General features: G+C 40.9%; 1 protein-coding gene across 4 annotated transcripts in view; it reads right to left on the bottom strand.

Annotated features, from left to right (window-relative positions):
- LOC142662092 (uncharacterized) overlaps nt 1-19,988 on the bottom strand; it is a 53,134-nt gene that overhangs the window by 13,599 nt on the left and 19,547 nt on the right. For 3 of the 4 annotated variants that reach the window (XM_075839982.1, XM_075839983.1, XM_075839985.1), the window contains 2 exons: nt 12,433-12,689; nt 3,761-4,288 (listed from right to left, as the gene is read on the bottom strand). In XM_075839982.1, coding sequence (XP_075696097.1) covers nt 3,761-4,288; nt 12,433-12,689 — 785 coding nt within the window. The remainder of the gene's footprint in view (nt 1-3,760; nt 4,289-12,432; nt 12,690-19,988) is intronic. The other variant, XM_075839984.1, reaches the window with a different exon arrangement.

Genomic DNA, 19,988 nt, shown 5'->3' with positions numbered 1-19,988 from the left:
TAGCAGGTTCTGAGAAAATGACATGTCATGTAGAAGACAGCCGCTAAGGGGGAAGTATGGAGCAAGCTCACGGGCTGAGCGCGCTCCACACTCAGTGTGTGTAGGCTGTATGTTACAGCGGACACCTCACTGTATTGGGCAGGATCAAAGATTATTTTGAACCCACCCGTTTAACCACTTAGATGCCACAGTCAATAGCGACCGTAGCATCTAATCCGTTAGAAAGTGGGGGTCCCACTGCGGCATAATCGCGGGGATGCCGATGGTTGTCATGGCAGGTTTGTCATCTTTGTGCCACTATTAAGAAATGTGCAAAAAAAACACAAAAAACCTTATTCCCATCTTTCCACTAAAGCAACGTAATTTGTTTGTTTTTTTTTAAACATAATTGGTAATGCAGTGTCCCTAAAAGTTAGAACTATTCTAATATAACGTGATTTAACCTGCACGGGGAAAGCCGTAAACAAAATTAAAAATAAAACTTGTTAGGGTATGTTCACACGTAGTGGTTTCAGATGTAATTCGGGCTATTTACACCTCGAATTACGCCTGAAAAAACGCCCCTAATACGCCTACAAACATCTGCCCATTGTTTTCAATGAGAATCACGATGTTCTGTTCCCACGAGGCTTTATTTTGCGCGTCGCTGTCAAAATACGGTGCATAAAATGACGGCTCGTTAAAAGAAGTGCAGGACACTTCTTGGGACGTTTTTGGAGGCGTTTTTCATTGACTCCATTGAAAAACAGCTCCAAAAACGGCCGTAAAAAAAAAAAAAAAAAACACACGTCTGAAAATCAGGAGCAGTTTTCGCCTGAAAACAGCTCCGTATTTTCAGACGTTTTTGCTCACTGCGTGTGAACATACCCTAAGAATTACTGTTTTTGGTCACCTTAGTTCCCAAAAAAATGGTACCAATAAAAACTACAGCTCGACCCGCAAAAAACAAGACCTAACACTGTTTAATAAACTGAAAAATATAAAAAAGCAATGGCTTTCAGAATATGGCATCACAAAACAATTTCTTTAATGAATATTTTTTTCTTTGTAAAAGTGGTAAAACATAAAAATCTATATAAAACTTTGTATTGCCGTAATCGACAGGTATAATAAAGTTAACTTGTTTTTACCACAAAACGAAACCCAAAAAACAATGACAGAATCTTTGTTTTTTTTTCCCCATTTCACCACACAGATGTTTTTTTTAAGTTTCCCAGTACATTGTATGAAAAACTACAACCTGTCCTGCAAAAAACAAGCCCTTATATGGCTATGTTGCCGGAAATTTTTTAAAGTTATGGCTTTTGGAAGGCGTAAATGAAAAACCAAAAATTGTCTGACTCTCCATGGGCTTAAGAAAAAAGTATTCTACCAAAAAAGAATGCAACTATAGTTTTTTTTTTCTTCAGTGTGCTGTCTATTTTAAAACGGACAACACACTGGCCCATACAAGTCAATGGGGGCTTTCACACATCCGTTTTTTTTTTTTTTACAGATCCGTGTTTGATGCGAGAAACTCAGAGCATACCCCATTCTGGTCAGTTTTTCTGAATCAGACGGAGGGCTTGTTTACACGAGCGTGTTATTCGTCCGTGCGACGCGTGTGATGTTCACGCGTGTGGTACGGACCTATAATAGTATATGGGGCCGTGCCGAAAATCCGTGAATTTTGTGCAACTTGAGTCAGTTTAAAAAAACTCACGACATGTTCTATATTTGTTCGCTGTTCGCGCATCACGTACCCATTGAAGTCAATGGGTGCGTGAAAACCACGCATGTCACACGGAAGCACTTCCGTGCGAACAGCGTGATTCGCGCAACAGCAGTGAAAAGGACGAATGAAAACAAAAAAGCACCACGTGCTTTTCTGTTTACAAACATCCAAACAGAGTGTCATAATGATGGCGGCTGCGCGAAAATCACGCAGCCGCGCATCATATGGTGATGACACACGGAGCTGTTAAGTGCCTTTTGCACACGCAAAACGCCACGTTTTTTTGTGCGCGCAAAATGCACACGCTCGTGTAAACGAGGCCTAAGGCGAAGTTCACACTACCGTAAGTATACCTTTACCTCTCTTCCGTCAGAGAAAGAGAGGATCGAAAGATTAAATGGAAAGCAACGGTTCCGTTAGATTTACCATTGCTTTCAATGATAAGTCTTCTGTTTCAGTTGCTTTCCGTTTGTCTCCATTCGCTAGGTTTCCATTTTTTTGATCGGAAACTAAAGTGCAAACTGCAGAACTTCTGTTTCCGTCAAAAAAACCTGAAACCTAGCGAACGAAGGCAAACGGAAAGCAACTGAAATAAAATAATTGCCATTGAAATAAATGGTAAATCTAACGAAACCGTTGCTTTCCGTTTAATCTTTCGATTCGCTCTTCCTCTGACGAAAGAGAGGTAAACGTATACTTAGACCTTATTCACACAAACGTGTCCGTTTTGCACGCGTAAAAAACGCTGATTTTTTTCCTGCATTGCTGTTCCATGTGACATCCGTGTTCGGCGCGCGTCTTTTTACGCGCGTATGTTATCCGTATCTCACGCATTTTTTAAATCAGCAAAAAAAACTGAAGATGTATTTATTTTTCTCATTTCTTTAGCAACTGTTGCGTAAATAACACGGATGTGCGTCCGTGTTCTGTCCGTGATTTTCACCCACCCATTGACTTCAATGGGTGAGTGATGCACAAAAAGCGCACAAGTATAGGACATGCAGTGAGTTTCACGCAGCGGACACACGCTGCGTGAAAAACACTGAATATCTGAATGGACCCATTGAATTGCATAGGTCCGTGTGACGTCCGTTGTTTTAACGCACGTAACACGGACGTGAAATACGCTCTTGTGAATAAGGCCTTACAGTAGTGTGAACTTAGCCTAAGCCATTCAAGTCTATAGGAGCGAGAGAAAAAAAAAACTGATTTCATATGGAAGCCATCCATATGCGATCCGTTTCCAACAGATCCTTTGCCATGGAAGAGAAAGTGTAACCATGAAGTCTCTTCCACACCAGTGTGGTACAGAGGTACAGAGGTCTACTGGAATCACTTGCCATATAATGCCATGCTTTATTGTGGCTATGAGTCTCACAGCTCTGGTGCAAGATAAGCCAAAGTTGTGGGACTCAAGCCAAGGCCAGCAGATCGCTTTCCACAAACCATAACTTTTTTTATTTCTCTGATGATGTAGCCATATAAGGGCTTGTTTTTTGAGAGACTAGTTGTATTTAATGGTACCATTTTTCAATACACATCGTAAAAAATTTGGCAGGGGCGAGGGAATAGAAAAAATAAAAAACACTTCCGCGATGGTTTCTTTTTCTTGGGTTTCGTCTTTACAGCGCTCACTGTGCAGTATAATTGCTATGTTAACTTTATTCTGCAGGTCGGTACAATTACGTCCATAGAAATCTAGATGGCAGTGGTCCGGTGATTTACACGTTTACTTAGTCCATAGATGGGCAGCCGAGGGCTTCTAAGAAGCTGGCGTAAAGTATGAGGAATTTTTAAATTTTATTATGCCAAAGCAAACGGTTTAGGGGATTTTAGGAAATATTTTTATTAAGTGGCCAACCCTTTTAAGATCAGTCAAACACCATGGAACGGGCCAACAAGTCTGTTATCCTGTGTGATGTGGAACATGCAGATTTGGCCGTGGATTTCACGCTTTGCAAGGTCAACTGTCAATGAAGATCTGGCTGTGAGCCATCCTAAAAACAAAAATGTATTACGCAATTAAAATACCTTATTGTTACTTACCTGGGTAAGACGTGCATATAAAAGTTCGGTCCAGTTTAACCAATAACGAGAGACAGTGGACTCGGATACTCTAAATCGAAATGCCAAATCCTGTAGCAATAAACCTAAGCGCAATCTTGTGAGTACAAGGAGGAGCTGATCTTCTAACGTTAAGGCACTCTGAGGTCCCACCTCGGCTTTTTTCCTAATTCTGCCAGTACACAGTTTTCGATCTGCTGTAAGAAAACCAAGGAAGTCTATGAGATGCTCATAGCTGTCAAAGCCCGTATAAAAGCGTACCCATTTGCTTTCATTTTTAATGCTGGTCATACAGAAACTGGTATCCTCCCTGTTGTGCTCTTGATGCTTTACTTGCCGACCCAAATACAGAACTGTTCCAGAGCTTCTCTCCAGCTGCTCCTGCAACTCTTTGTTTCTCTTTTCCAGAATATCCTTTTTACAAGTAAAGTTCCGTAAATCCGATTCTAACTGAGAAATCTGTTGGCCCATATCAGACAACAGCGTCCATTTCTCATTCTCCCACTTCTCCTTTAAAGTTGAGACAAAAGTAGATACAAAGTTATTCTTACCCTTCAAGTTTACTTGTAAATGATGCGATTTGCGGGTTTAAATATCTTGTCAGACGTGCGACTGACTTCATTATCTTTTCCAAATTAACTAAATTCCTTATTACTCGTAGCTCTCAGAATTTGATTCTAAGAGGAGATTTTAATACCACCCTCGATCTCTGTCTGGATTGCTCCTCGATGAGAATGCAGCGATCTCCGGCCTATAGGACTGTATTGCAGCTTATGGAGGGACAGTCGCTGTGCGATGTTTTGAAGACTCTAAATAATTAGGTACGGAAATATACCTGCTACTCTGACGTTAACGGCTCGTCCTCCCATATTGACCTTTTCCTTCAAGTCTGCTGGACTGGTTGACCGATTAGGGGAGTCCTCTAATAACCCCACAGCCATTTCCGACCATGCCCCGGTGACTTAATTTAGAGGCCCTGGAACCCCAGACTCAATCTCGTCTTTGAATGTATCCCATATATTTGTTTGACTCAAAGGATTATGCAATATACCTCAAATTACATTGGACTAACTCCTTAGATGTTGTTATTCATCTGGATGATGTTCCCTTATTGTGGGCTACCTCCAAACCTGTAATGAGTCAGCATATTATAGCATACATGACCCACAAAAAGAAACAAGCCATGAAAAACTCTGCCTAGCTTCATTTTGCTTTCCCGATGGCCGAGCAAGCACATGCGTCCATACCTTCTTCCACATCACAGCAGGAATTTCTCGAGGCGAAAACATTATTGGATACCTTTGTCCAGGGACAGGCCCACTGGTTCACTTGCTGTATACAAAACAAATATTACCGTTGGGGCAATAGGGCGGGAAACTTATTGGCATCACTTACTAAACCATTCAAATCTAGCAAACCTATAACTAGCCTACGGTGCCCCTTATCGGGTTCTACATAAGATCGGAAGACATAACTGATATTTTCAGAAGTCCTTTATGATGAAGTCCTACTCCTACAAATTGCCTAAAATGCAATCTTTTCGTGACTCCTTGCATATGCCTTCCTTGACTGAGGATCAAAGGGCTGCCTTAGATTCCAAAATTTCTGTAAAAGGAGGTGCGATTGGTCATTTTGTGCGTCCATTCTCAGGAAACTCTCAGCCTGGATGGGTTGACCGCAGATTATTATAGGACACTTTCCTCAGAGATGGTTCCTATCATAACCACTCTTTATAGCCTAGCGTTTAAAAGGAAGGTGAATTTTCGGACCGCTTTCTGGATTCCAGGGTGATTTTACACGCTAAGCTGGGAAAAGATCACAACCTATATCCCCAATCATATAGACCTTTCACACATGAACCAAGACTACAAATTTCTCATATTTTACCTCTCCATAGAGCATATATTGCATCACCTGCACATTACCTCCAGCTTCCGGGGATTGGGCATTGGGCCTACAGGGCTTAGGGTGGCGGTATTCGCTGATTATATTTTACTTATGGGGACTAATCCCACAAAATCCTTGGAATTACTTCTCCGGGAGCTGGGGGAACTGGGCTATTTCTCGGGCTATACCATTAACTTGGAGAAAACGGAGGCCCTTCTATTGCGGGGTCCGAGTCGACCCCCCCTTGGACCTGGACTTTTCAATTTTCTTGGAAGGACTCTTCTTTTACTTATTTTGGGATATGCATAACTAAAACACCCATCCTAATTATATTGTGCAAATATACAACCATAAATTAATGCCTTGGACTCTACTTTCGAAAGTTGAAGACATTTTTCCCCTCTCTTCTACAGGAAGGGAAAATTTCATAAAAATGACAGAATTCCCTAGGCTTTAAATAAATACTTCAATCCCTACCTATATACCTCACACGCCTAAAGATGAGAAACTGATAATCTTTCTGTAGCGCAATTTTATTTGGGCTGGGAAACACCCCAGGATAGCATTCTTTATTTTGCAGCAGCCCAGGCTAAATGGTGGTTTACATTTTCCAAACATTAGAATGTACAGGGTGGGCCATTTATATGGATACACCTAAATAAAATGGGAATGGTTGGTGATATTAACTTCCTGTTTGTGGCACATTAGTATATGGGAGGGGGGGAAACTTTTCAAGCTGGGTGTTGACCATGGCGCCCATTTTGTATGCAACTTTAGTTTTTTCAATGGGAAGAGGGTCATGTGACACATCAAACTTATCGAGAATTTCACAAGAAAAACAATGGTGTGCTTGGTTTTAACGTTACTTTATTCTTTCATTAGTTATTTACAAGTTTCTGACCACTTATAAAATATGTTCAAAGTGCTGCCCATTGTGTTGGATTGTCAATGCAACCCTCTTCTCCCACTCTTCACACACTGATAGCAACACCGCAGAAGAAATGCTAGCACAGGCTTCCAGTATCCGTAGTTTCAGTTGCTGCACATCTCGTATCTTCACAGCATAGACAATTGCCTTCAGATGACCCCAAAGATAAAAAAGTCTAAGGGGGTCAGATTGGGAGACCTAGGGGGCCATTCAACTGGCCCACGACGACCAATCCACTTTCCAGGAAACTGTTCATCTAGGAATGCTTGGACCTGACACCCATAATGTGGTGGTGCACCATCTTGCTGGAAAAACTCAGGGAACGTGCCAGCTTCAGTGCATAAAGCAGGGAAACACATCATCATGTAGCAATTTCAGATATCCCGTGGCCTTGAGGTTTCCATTGATGAAGAATGGCCCCACTATCTTTGTACCCCATATACCACACCATCAATTTTTGTGTTCCAACAGTCTTGGAGGGATCTATCCAATGTGGGTTAATGTCAGACCAATAGCGGTGGTTTTGTTTGTTAACTTCACCATTCACAAAAAAAGTTTGCCTCATCACTGAACAAAATGTTCTGTGTAAACTGAGGGTCCTGTTCCAATTTTTGTTTTGCCCATTCTGCAAATTCAGTGCGCCGATCTGGGTCATCCTCGTTGAGATGCTGCAGCAGCTGGAGTTTGTAAGGGTGCCATTTGTGAATAGCTAATATCCGCCGAAGGGATGTTCGACTGATGCCACTCTCCAGTGACATGTGGCGAGTGCTACGCTGTGGGCTCTTGCTGAATGAAGCTAGGACAGCCACTGATGTTTCTTCATTAGTGACAGTTTTCATGCGTCCACATTTGGGCAAATCCAACACTGAACCAGTTTCACGAAACTTGGCAAGCAGTTTGCAAACTGTAGCATGGGAGATGGGTGGTCTCGAAGGGTGTCTTGCATTGAAATCTGCTGCAATGACCCGGGTACTGCGTTCACCAGACAACACAATTTCTATCCGCTCCTCACGTGTTAACCTCTGCGACATGTCAATGGCTGTAAACAAAGAGAAGCTTGTAAATAACTCATGAAAGTAACGTTAAGACCAAGCACACCATTGTTTTTCTTGTGAAATTCTCGATAAGTTTGATGTGTCACAGGACCCTCTTCCCATTGAAAAAACTAAAGTTGGATACAAAATGGCCGACTTCAAAATGGCTGCCATGGTCAACACCCAGCTTGAAAAGTTTCCCCCCTCCCATATATTAATGTGCCACAAACAGGAAGTTAATATCACCAACCATTCCCATTTTATTTAGGTGTATCCATATAAATGGCCCACCCTGTATAATATTTGTGATTTGACGCACATTTTCAGATACAAGTTACAAAATTCTTTGGCTTACATGGACATTCTCTTGGACAGATCTTTTAGCCCTCAAATGTCAGTTCCTAATGTCCTAGCACCGAGCTTATACGGAATTGCCCTGGAGGACAAGAATAATCCCCTCCTCATGTCAACATGGGGAGCTTGGAGCAAGTCTTGTCATAGGCTGGATATGACCCCTCACTCTTCACCCACTTGACTCTCATAGATAGTCCTAATTTTCAGGTTGGCCGCTCCCATGCCGCATTCTACAGATGGCATTCCCAGGGCATCACCTCTATTAATAAACTCATTAATCCACACACTAAAGCGAATAGGACTCTTCCTGAGCTCCAGGGGGCCTTCCCGGATATTTCTTTCCCCTCTTTTCCCTATTTACAGACAAGCAGTTATATATCTAAAATTGCTCCTCTCATGGCAGAAAGAGAATGGAATATGTACATTAGGAAACTGTACATGGGCTCTAATGCGGACTCCAAATAAATTTCCACACATTGCCATGAATTATTGTACTGCCCTTCCAAGTCATATCACAATCTCACAGAACCTACCCTTTGCACGCTATATTAAAATCATGTTACAAATCTGTCACAGGTCGTACCTTACCTCACTCCGCGTAGGGGGTATAAAATCGGGATGTATGACAACTCAGAAGGTTTTAAATGTAAGACCAGGGACGCCAGGTTATACCATGGTTTGTTCCAGAACTCCCTAAGCACTCGACATTCCCACAAAGTTATCATCTTTACTACCAATAATTTTACTAACTACACTGCTCAAGACACTATGTGGGCCATATCGATCCTGACAAATTTAATTGCACACCAGGACGTCGCAAGTCATTACAACATGTTGCGGCAGCTGGAAGGAAGTTCATTCTGCAAACGTGCCTCAACCCCACTGCTCCTCTGTTCAAGTTAGTACTTTAGAAACTTTCATATCTCATGCGGATGGATTGGGTGGAGGCTTTGCTGCATAAATTAGCTTGGGTGAAACTGTTTTTTTATATTTGGGACAGCTTTATTGAGATCTTCCCCATTCATATCCGTAGCTCTATATGTGATTGCTTCTACATATACACTATTTGGTGAGACTCCAATAAATATGGCTGAAAATATGGGGATCTTATGTGTTTGAGGGATTTGCGTGCCACCTTGCTCGTGCCCAAGAACAGTTTGTGATATTCTGTCCATAATGTAGAGTGCTATGTTGATTATTGTGTTTTATTTAGTCCCCGTCTCCCCCTAGTTTCTTTCCCTCCTTCCTCCCCTCACTTCCCCCTCCCTTCTTACCTATAACAACGTAGGGTACATTGGTTATTACCTCTGGATGACTCGCTCTGGGTTGTTACTGGAAATATTTAAGCTGTAACCCTTTATTATATATTTGACTCAGCAATTTATATTGCCTGATGTTGTCCACAGTTGTATTTGAAAATTTCAATAAACACATTTATAAAAATAATATATATATATATATATATATATATATATATATATACATATACACACACACACACACACACACACACACACACAGAGTGAAGGAAATAAGTATTTGATCCCTTGCTGATTTTGTAAGTTTGCCCACTGTCAAAGTCATGAACAGTATAGACTTTTTAGGCTAGGTTAATTTTACCAGTGAGAGATAGATTACATAAAAAAATAAAAATAAAAAACAACTGAAAATCACATTGTCAAAATGATATATATTTATTTGCATTGTGCACAGAGAAATAAGTATTTGATCCCCTACCAACCATTAAGAGTTCAGCCTCCTCCAGACCAGTTACACGCTCCAAATCAACTTGGTGCCTGCATTAAAGACAGCTGTCTTACATGGTCACCTGTATAAAAGACTCCTGTCCACAGACTCAATTAATCAGTCTGACTCTAACCTCTACAACATGGGCAAGACCAAAGAGCTTTCTAAGGATGTCAGGGACAAGATCATAGACCTGCACAAGACTGGAATGGGCTACAAAACCATAAGTAAGACGCTGGGTGAGAATGAGACAACTGTTGGTGCAATAGTAAGAAAATGGAAGACATACAAAATGACTGTCAATCGACATCGATCTGGGGCTCCATGCAAAATCTCACCTCGTGGGGTATCCTTGATCCTGAGGAAGGTGAGAGCTCAGCCGAAAACTACACGGGGGGAACTTGTTAATGATCTCATGGCAGCTGGGACCACAGTCACCAAGAAAACCATTGGTAATACATTACGCCGTAATGGATTCAAATCCTGCAGTGCCCGCAAGGTCCCCCTGCTCAAGAAGGCACATGTACAGGCCCGTCTGAAGTTTGCAAATGAACATCTGGATGATTCTGAGAATGATTGGGAGAAGGTGCTGTGGTCAGATGAGACTAAAATTTAGCTCTTTGGCATTAACTCAACTCGCCGTGTTTGGAGGAAGAGAAATGCTGCCTATGACCCAAAGAACACCGTCCCCACTGTCAAGCATGGAGGTGGAAACATTATGTTTTGGGGGTGTTTCTCTGCGAAGGGCACAGGACTACTTCACCGCATCAATGGGAGAATGGATGGAGCCATGTAACGTCAAATCCTGAGTGACAACCTCCTTCCCTCCACCAGGACATTAAAAATGGCTCGTGGCTGGGTCTTCCAGCACGACAATGACCCGAAACATACAGCCAAGGCAACAAAGGAGTGGCTAAAAAAGAAGAACATTAAGGTCATGGAGTGGCCTAGCCAGTCTCCAGACCTTAATCCCAACGAAAACTTATGGAGGGAGCTGAAGATCCGAGTTGCCAAGCGACAGCCTCGAAATCTTAATGATTTACAGATGATCTGCAAAGAGGAGTGGGCCAAAATTCCATCTAACATGTGCGCAAACCTCATCATCAACTACAAGAAACGTCTGACTGCTGTGCTTGCCAACAAGGGTTTTTCCACCAAGTATTAAAGAGGCTCTGTCACCAGATTTTGCAGCCCCTATCTGCTATTGCAGCAGATAGGCGCTGCAATGTAGATTACAGTAACGTTTTTATTTTTAAAAAACGAGCATTTTTGGCCAAGTTATGACCATTTTCGTATTTATGCAAATGAGGCTTGCAAAAGTACAACTGGGCGTGTTGAAAAGTAAAAGTACAACTGGGCGTGTATTATGTGCGTACATGGGGGCGTGTTTACTACTTTTACTAGCTGGGCTTTCTGATGAGAAGTATCATCCACTTCTCTTCAGAACGCCCAGCTCCTGGCAGTGCAGATCTGTGACGTCACTCACAGGTCCTGCATCGTGTCGGCACCAGAGGCTACAGTTGATTCTGCAGCAGCATCAGCAGGTAAGTAGCTACATCGACTTACCTGCAAACGCCGATGCTGCTGCAGAATCATCTGTAGCCTCTGGTGCCGACACGATGCAGGACCTGTGAGTGACGTCACAGCGTGATCTCTGGAGAACACGGCTGTGTCTGCACTGCCAGAAGCTGGGCGTTGTGAAGAGAAGTGGATGACACTTCTATACACAACGCCCAGCTAGTAAAAGTAGTAAACACGCCCCGATGTACGCACATAATACACGCCCAGTTGTACTTTTACTTTTCAACACGCCCAGTTGTACTTTTGCAAGCCTCATTTGCATAAATACGAAAATGGTTATAACTTGGCCAAAAATGCTCGTTTTTTAAAAATAAAAACGTTACTGTAATCTACATTGCAGCGCCTATCTGCTGCAATAGCAGATAGGGGTTGCAAAATCTGGTGACAGAGCCTCTTTAAGTCTTGTTTGCCAAAGGGATCCAATACTTATTTCTCTGTGCACAATGCAAATAAATATATATAATTTTGACAATGTGATTTTCTGTTTTTTTGTTTTTTTTATATATATAATCTATCTCTCACTGGTAAAATTAACCTAGCCTAAAAATTCTAGACTGTTCATGTCTTTGACAGTGGGCAAACTTACAAAATCAGCAAGGGATCAAATACTTATTTCCTTCACTGTGTATACATATATATATATATATATATATATATATATACACACACACACACACATATACACACACACACCTCTTGTCAGACATGTCAGAAGTGTTTATATGTGGCGGTCCGTGAGTAAAGACACGTGCCACATTGCTGGCTTCACACAGATTTCAAGTGTCACAAGTTGATGGAGTAGGACCGTAATGCCCCCACTGATCAACAATAGCGTTGTGGTGTCCTTGGTTTCAGTGAGGGAAGCTGAAAGACCATTGAAGTCCAATTGGGACTATAATACCCAGTCACCTCACCTTACACCATAAGGCGTAACAGTATGGCACTTGCTAGAGTGCCACAGGGCCGGTGTTCTTGGAATTAGTTGTTGTAAAACATAGCAAGAAATGTCCACCTTTGTGGAGGATTCCTTCAGGGGTGATTAAAAATAGTGCTGTTTCAACATGTATACTGTGTTATTAATATGTAAGCAACGTTAGAGATCTTTTTGGTTGATTGGCATTTACCTGGAGTTGCTGACACTGCTTTTCCTTGTTGTGAAGTGCTCCTTGCAAAGATTGTAAAGTCTGGCTCTGCTGATGAGTTGTCTTCATCAACTCTCTTACCAACTGTTTCAAGAGCTCAGGATCATCAGGTACACAGTAATATCCATGGTCATGTACAATACATTCATTCCGGTCACCCACATCTTGGATTTTTGCTTCATTTGCTTTTTCCATCAATTCTGCAGCCAATACCAAATCACCAATGCTGGACTGAACTTCTGAAGAATGAGGGATAAAAAGACAGAGTTTAAAGAGGACCCGCAGCTCTCCTGAAATGTTGGTTAGTAAATACTCATTTTTAATAAAATAACAATTCTGGAGCAACTTTCTTAGGATGCCGCATTGTGTCATGCCTCCTGATTGGTGTTTAGAGATGAAGATTCACTTTAACCCCTTAATGACCACAAATATGCCTTTTCACGGAAGTCTGGTCTAAGGCCAGAGCAGTCTAAGTGCAGGCTGGAGCGGGTGCTCGGCTGTCTGATGACAGCCAGGCTCCTGCTCTAATAGTAGTGATTGAAGTTTCCTTAGATCGCGGTAACCCCTTTAATGCTGCAGTCAATAGCGACCTCAGCATTTAAGTGGCTTACAGAGGGAGGGGGCTCAAATGCGATCGTGGGCATCAGATGAGGTACCATGGCAGCCGGAGGCCCAACAAGGCCTGCCATGGCTGTATGCACCAGAGGCATGGCCTAATGGATTTGAATAGGTCTTACACGGACAGGCAGTGCTTTGGTATAAAAAAAAAAAAACAGACAGAATTGCTATTTGTTTTTGCATTGCGTCCCAAAAAAGTAATAAAAGTTCATCAGTAGGTCCCATGTACCCCCAAAAAGAACCAATGAAAACTACATCTGGTCTCACAAAAAACAAGCCCACATATCACTACATTGACGGAAAAAAAAAAAAAAAAAAAAAGTTATGACTCTTGGAATGCAAAAACAAAATAATTTTAGTTCAAAAGGGTTGTTATTGTGAAAAAGTGTAAAACGTAAAAAAAACCTCTACATAAGTTGTATCGTCGTAATCATACCGACCCATAGAATAAAAGGTAACATGTTATTTACGCAGCACGAACGGCGTAAATCTAAAATGCATAGAACAATGGTGGAATTGCTCTTTTTTTGCTCCCCCCCCCCAAAAATACAAGTTAATAAAAAAATTATATGTACTCCAAAATGGTGCCATCAAAACATACAACTAATCCCGCAAAAAACAAGTCCTCATACAGCTACATCGATGGAAAAACTAAAAAGTTAACTTTTTGAATGAGACGATGGAAAAACTGAAAAAAATTGCTTGCCTAAAAAATAGGCTGGTCACTGAGGGGTTAAAGTGGATCAATCGCATTGCACAGGATGTCTGATCTACGGCCAGCATGTTACAGAGCAGTAGGTGCTAAACAAATGAGTGCACAGTTCGAGATATATTTAGGATATTTCATTTATTGATTTAACCCCTTTACGACCAGTGACGGATATATCCGCTGTAGGTGGCGGTTTGATCCTGCACAGCGAAGGATCTATCCGTCACTGCGATCTTATGCGAACTGCCCAGTGTACCTACAAGATTGTGGTGAGAGTGAAGCGGTCAAGCCACTTTCACACGGGCATGTTTTTAGATAGTATTTTGCATTAGTATTTGTAAACCAAAACAGTGGAGAATAAACAGATAAAAAGTATAATGCAAAGATTTGCACCTCTGTATTTTTGTTAACTTACAAATACTGATGTAAAATACTGAGAAAACGAACGTGTGAGAGCGGTACATATACACTAAATATTCCAAAGCATTTTATGTGTAATCAAGTGATTATATGTATCCCAAAATGATGCCATAAATACTACAACTCGTCCTGCAAAAAATAAGCCATCATACAGCTATGACAACTGCATAAAAAGTTTTGGCTCTTGGAATGTTGCAGCAGAAAATTATTTTGTTTCTTTAAAATATTATTTTATTGGCAAAAGTATTAAAATAAAAAATAGAGCCCAAACAATGGCGGAACTGTTTGTTTCCATTCCCCACCCAAAAAAAGAAATTCATAAAAGTTTATCAATATATTATATGTACTCTAAAAAGTGTTATTGAAAAATCCAACTCGTGCTGCAAAAAACAATCCATCACGCAGCTATATAGACAGGAAAATAAAAAGAACGTATTACTAATTTTGGAAACCTGGTGGTTTAGATGCTACAAATTTCTAATTGGATAATATAAATGAGTTAAAGGGGTTATATCCATGGGATATACCATAAATGTTTGATAGATGCGGGTCCCAGGTGAAGAATGAATGGAGAGGTGGCAGCGATGAACAAAAATAAATTAATTGCTCGGTCCTGAAGACCCAAAATAGGCTGCCTCCTTAACCCCTTGCCGTCGCTGCCAGTTTTTGCATTAACACCGGAGCCCTATTTTTCTAATCTGACATTAGTAACTTTATGTGGTAATAACTTTAGACTTCATTTCCCTATCCAAGTGATTCTGAGATTGTTTTTTCATGACACATTGGACTTTATGTTAGTGGTAAATTTTGGGCATTATGCTTTGCGTTTATTCATTAAAAAGTGCAAAATTTACAGAATATTTGAAATATTCAAATTTTCAAATATTCTGCTTGTAAGACAGATAGTCATACAACACAAGATAGTTGACATTTACCACATGTCTACTTTATGTTGGCATAATTTTTTTTTTTTTACTAGGACTTACAAGGCTTATAAAACTTTAGAAGGCAATTTCTCCAAATTTTGTTATTTTTTTTCCCCCAAAACCTATTTTTTTAGGGACCAGCTATGTTTTGAACTGCCTTTGAGGGACTTGTATAATAGAAAAACCCCATAAATTACCTATTTTAGAAACTGCACCCTTCAAATTATTTAAAATTGCATTTAGAAACTTTAACCCTTTAGGTGTTCCACAGGAATTAAAGCAACAGAGGTGAAATTTCAAAAATGATTTTCCATTTGTATACATTTTTGTGTGCAACAAAGCAAGGGTTTAATAGAAAAGCAAGCCTCAATATTTATTACCCTGATTCAGCAGTTTGCAGAAATCCACCATATGTGGCGCTAGTGTGCCAGTTGACTCAAACACACCATATGTTTTTTTGCGGCCTTGATTTTTAGGATGTTTTTAGACACCATGTTACATTCGTTGAGCTCCTAAAGTACCAGTACAAAGGAAACTCCCAAAAAGTGACCCCAGTCATCGTTTTGAACCCACAGGTATTACATAACACAAATGAGAAGTTGCATTTTTTTCAACTAAAACATCGCTTTTGCCCCAAATGTTTTATTTTCACAAGTAGTAATAGGAGAGAAAACACTCCACAATTTCTTACACAATTTCTTACACAATTTCTCCTGAACACGGAAATACTCCATATGTGTCCGTGAACTGCTGTATGGGCACATGGCAGGGCTCAGAAGGGACAGAGCGCTAATTGGCTTTTGGAGGCAAGATTTTGCTGGAATAGTTCGCATTCGTTGAGCCCCATAAGTACCAGTACAATTGAAATCCCCCAAAAGTGACCCCATTTTCTAAACTACACCCCTCAAGGAATTTGTCTAGGGGTATAGTTATCGTTTTGACCCTACAGGTCTTACATAAAAGTTATTAACTCTGGGCCGTGAAAATGAGAAATTGCAATTTTTCCACTAAAACGTCACTTTTGCCCCATATTTTACATTTTCACAAGTAACGAGAGAAAACACCCCACAATTTGTTACGCAATTTCTCCTGAACATGGAAATACCCCATATGTGGTCGTAAACTGCTGTATTGGAACACGGCGAAGCTCTTTGGAGCACAGATTTGGCTGGAATGATTTTAGGCCGCCACATTGCATTTGCAAAGCTCCTGAGGTATCAATACAGTGAAAACCCCCAAAAATAATGGAGTTTTAGAATTTACACTCATAAAGGAATTATTCTGGTGGCCTAGTAAACTTGTCCCAACAGGTGTTTCTTAGAAACGGTCCATGAAAAAAACAAAAACATTTTCTACAATAATATGTGGGTTTAGTCACAATTTTTTTTCCGAAGGCATAATAATAGAAATAGCATGCCAAAAGTTTGTCCACAATTTCTACAGAGTACGGCAACACACCATATATGAAGGTAAACTGGTATTTAGGCACATGGTAGGGCTCAGGAGAGAAAGAGCACTATGCAATATTTGAGGCCTACTATGGTGGTGAAATCCCACACTGGAGGGAGATGGAATGGCAGGTCCCACTGCCAACCATTCCATAAAATGCAGCCCAGAAAATACATTTATTAAAAACTTCTGCAAAAAAAAATAATTTGCCGAGGTAACATCTATTCTGCATTTTATCCTCTCCCAGCTTTGCAAGCAATGTGAGAGGGAAACTTCCTCCAATACTATTCCAGCTGCCTACAGGGTATAGTGTACTGGGTATAGTGAGAATATTGCGTTTATTTAATTAACATTATATAATGAGCTAAGGGGCTCGTCAGTGGGGAGAAAAAAAAAACCGTTATGGCCAATATGCAAGAGGGAAGGGTGGATGAAGAATTAAAAAATAAATAAAAAAAAGTTAAATCTAAAGTGTGGTAATTTTAAAACACTGAAGATACAATCTGGCCTTTGTGGGGCACATTTCACACATATATATTGTGTCCTTCCTGAGGCCTTGTTTTGAGCACATGCGGCATCTTTTTTGGTGCTTCTATTATTTTTTTTTGGTGGGGGGACGACGACGACTTCTCTGATGAAATGTTGGCCGGGAACAATCCTGCTGGCATTGCTGCTAGATCTACTCTCCTCCGCTTTCTGGTCACCAAAAATAACAGGGATTTGATTACTCTTTCCTGAAATTGTAGGAACGTATCCCCACTGCCAACATATCTGTACAAAATACAGACATTGTATAGTGCTATTTGTGTCAGGTGAAGAGACAGCTTCTTATACCATACCTTTGTTTTGTGCATGGCGTTCTATGGCTTGATCCGAAAGATATTCACCACCCATATATTTATTGTACTCATGTACTCACAGGGGTTTGAGGGCTTCAGTGGTGGACCTGCGTACAGGGACAAGGCTGCTGCTGCCATCATGAATGGTGTTCAGGATCAGGATTTCTCTTTTGTCTCTGTATCTGAGGAGCAGCAAATTTTTGCTGCAGCTGGCCCTGCTCTCTCCCACCCTCAACAACTAGCCCAGCAGAGTTTTGGGAGGAGTTTGAGGTTTTTTTTGCAGATTGTGCCACAGGCCAATGTGGATCGGGACGCAAGGACTTTGAGAAAAGGGACACTATTATAGAAATTATCTATGTATAAATGGGACCCTTTGCCAAGCAGCGCATGCACAAGGTCCCATACAATCTTCCCATTGACTCCTAGGAAGTGGAGGCATTCAGGGGGATCAATATTAGAGTTCTTTCCCTCACAAACTCTGAAGCGATGGGTGTACACGGTGGAATTCTCACAGATTTTTTACATCTGAATACCGTACTGGGCCTTTATACTGCCTAAACCGGAGCCTTCCCTTAAAACAAACAAAGGATTCATCCACCGCAATATTCTGTACAGGAATAGAAAATGTCTGACAATAAATTTGTGGCATCTAGGGGTGCGCAGCGACTGTTGTCAATTAAATTCCTGCATTTTAAGATCGCCTCAAAGCGTGCACTGCTCATTATTGTGCGGTAGAGAGGTATGCTGTATAATATATCGGGGGACCAGTAATCTCTAATAGTGAACTTTTTATATATGCCCCAGAATTTACGCAGATCTGCTGCATTTGTCGGGAGTCCAATTTTGGCACAGTAGGAGTAAGGGTATGTACACACGGGCCATTTTCAGCAGTTTTTCTTGCCGTAAACGCCCCCTAAAAATGTTGAGGCTGAACGCCTCCAAACATCTGCCTATTGATTTCAAAGGGAAAAACAGCGTACCATTCCCCCGGGGAAAAATAAATCAATCAATGGCCCCGAACCCTGTGGCATCAAATTGAATACCTGAGGAGGCTGTAAAATCAGGCACTTGGGGGCTATAATGGTCTGCAGCAACAACAACTCGGGCATAGCAGGACCTGCGACTCTTCTGTGCCGATGGGGGGATTTAGAGTCCGTGTCGCTAGATACGGAATCAGATGAAAGCACAAACTGTGCTTAATTTTCACTTGAGTCCGTACCGGAGAATAACATTTTGTATGCCTCATCAGCGGTGTAAAGCATTTGGGCCATACTTTATATTATTAACAGTACAGGAGTGACTGGCCACAATTTTTTTTCTTATTTTGTAAGTATTTAACTTAGTAATAAAAACTCTATTGAAGACGGCGTCTGACTCTGTCAAGCTCTGGGACAGAAGTGAGCTTGACAGAGCAGGAGATGCTGTCAAAACAATTCTACTCTGCTGTGATTGGCCAGTCTGTACAGACTGGCCAATCACAGCAATCACCGGCACGGGACCATTCTGATTGGACGACGACGTTGGTTGGCATGGCAGCCTGGGGGCCTGATGAAAGCCCCCAGCTCCGCCATCTTTGCACTCCGGCAGGGCTTGATTAGAGACTGCCAGTATCATGATATACTGCAATACATTGTGCAAGCAATCCAGCAATCGCTTGCTCAAGTCCCCTAGGGGGGACAAGTAAAAAAAAAAACTGAAATAAAACTTCATAAATAAAAAAAAATTAAAAGTAAAAGGAAAAAAACCTTTTCCCATTTTCCCTCAATCACAATGTAAAAAAATAAAAAAATTAACAACTGGTATCGACGCGTACGTAAAAGTCTGAACTATTACAATATATCATTATTTAGTCCACATGGTGAGCGCTGTAAAAAAAAAACAAAAAAAAAAAAACAGAATTGCGTTATTTTTGGACACCTTATCTCACACAAAAAAGTGAAATAAAAAGTGATCAAAATAAGTTGCATGTACACCAAAATTGTACCAGTAAAAACAGCTCGCCCCGCGAAAAAAATAAGCCCTCATACTACTAAATCGACGGAAAAATAAAAAAAAGTTATGGCTCTCAGAATATGGCGAGAAAGCTCAAATTTTCAGTTTTTTCCTTGTAAAAGTACGGTAGTAACACATAAAAAAAAAAACTATATAAACTCGGTATCGCTGTAATCGCATTGACCTGCAAAATAAAGTTAACATGCCGTTTTTACCACACCGTGAACGCTGTAAAAATAAAACCACGCAAAATGAATGGCCGTTTTTTTCCTATTCCACCCCACAAATATTTTTTCCCACTACATTATACGGTACAATAAATCGTGCTGAGAAAATCTACAACTCATCCCGCAAAAAACAAGCCCTCTTACAGCAATATTGATTGGAAAATTAAAAAAAAGTTACGGCTTTTGGAAGGTGGGGAGGAAAAAACTAAAGTGAAAATCAGAAAAATGGCTGCTGCGGCAATAGCAAAGTTTCCGTAAATATGGACAGTTTATGGATGCACATCCGTAGCCGTCCGTATTTATGGAAGCGCCCATAGGCTTCTATGGGAGAGTCCGTGCCGTAATTACTGACAAGAAT

The sequence above is a fragment of the Rhinoderma darwinii genome, chromosome 10 (genome assembly GCF_050947455.1).
Source record: "Rhinoderma darwinii isolate aRhiDar2 chromosome 10, aRhiDar2.hap1, whole genome shotgun sequence".
Classification (NCBI taxonomy): domain Eukaryota; kingdom Metazoa; phylum Chordata; class Amphibia; order Anura; family Rhinodermatidae; genus Rhinoderma; species Rhinoderma darwinii.
The sequence above is the reverse complement of the archived record's forward strand: the minus strand, read 5'-3'. Positions and strand labels throughout refer to the sequence as shown.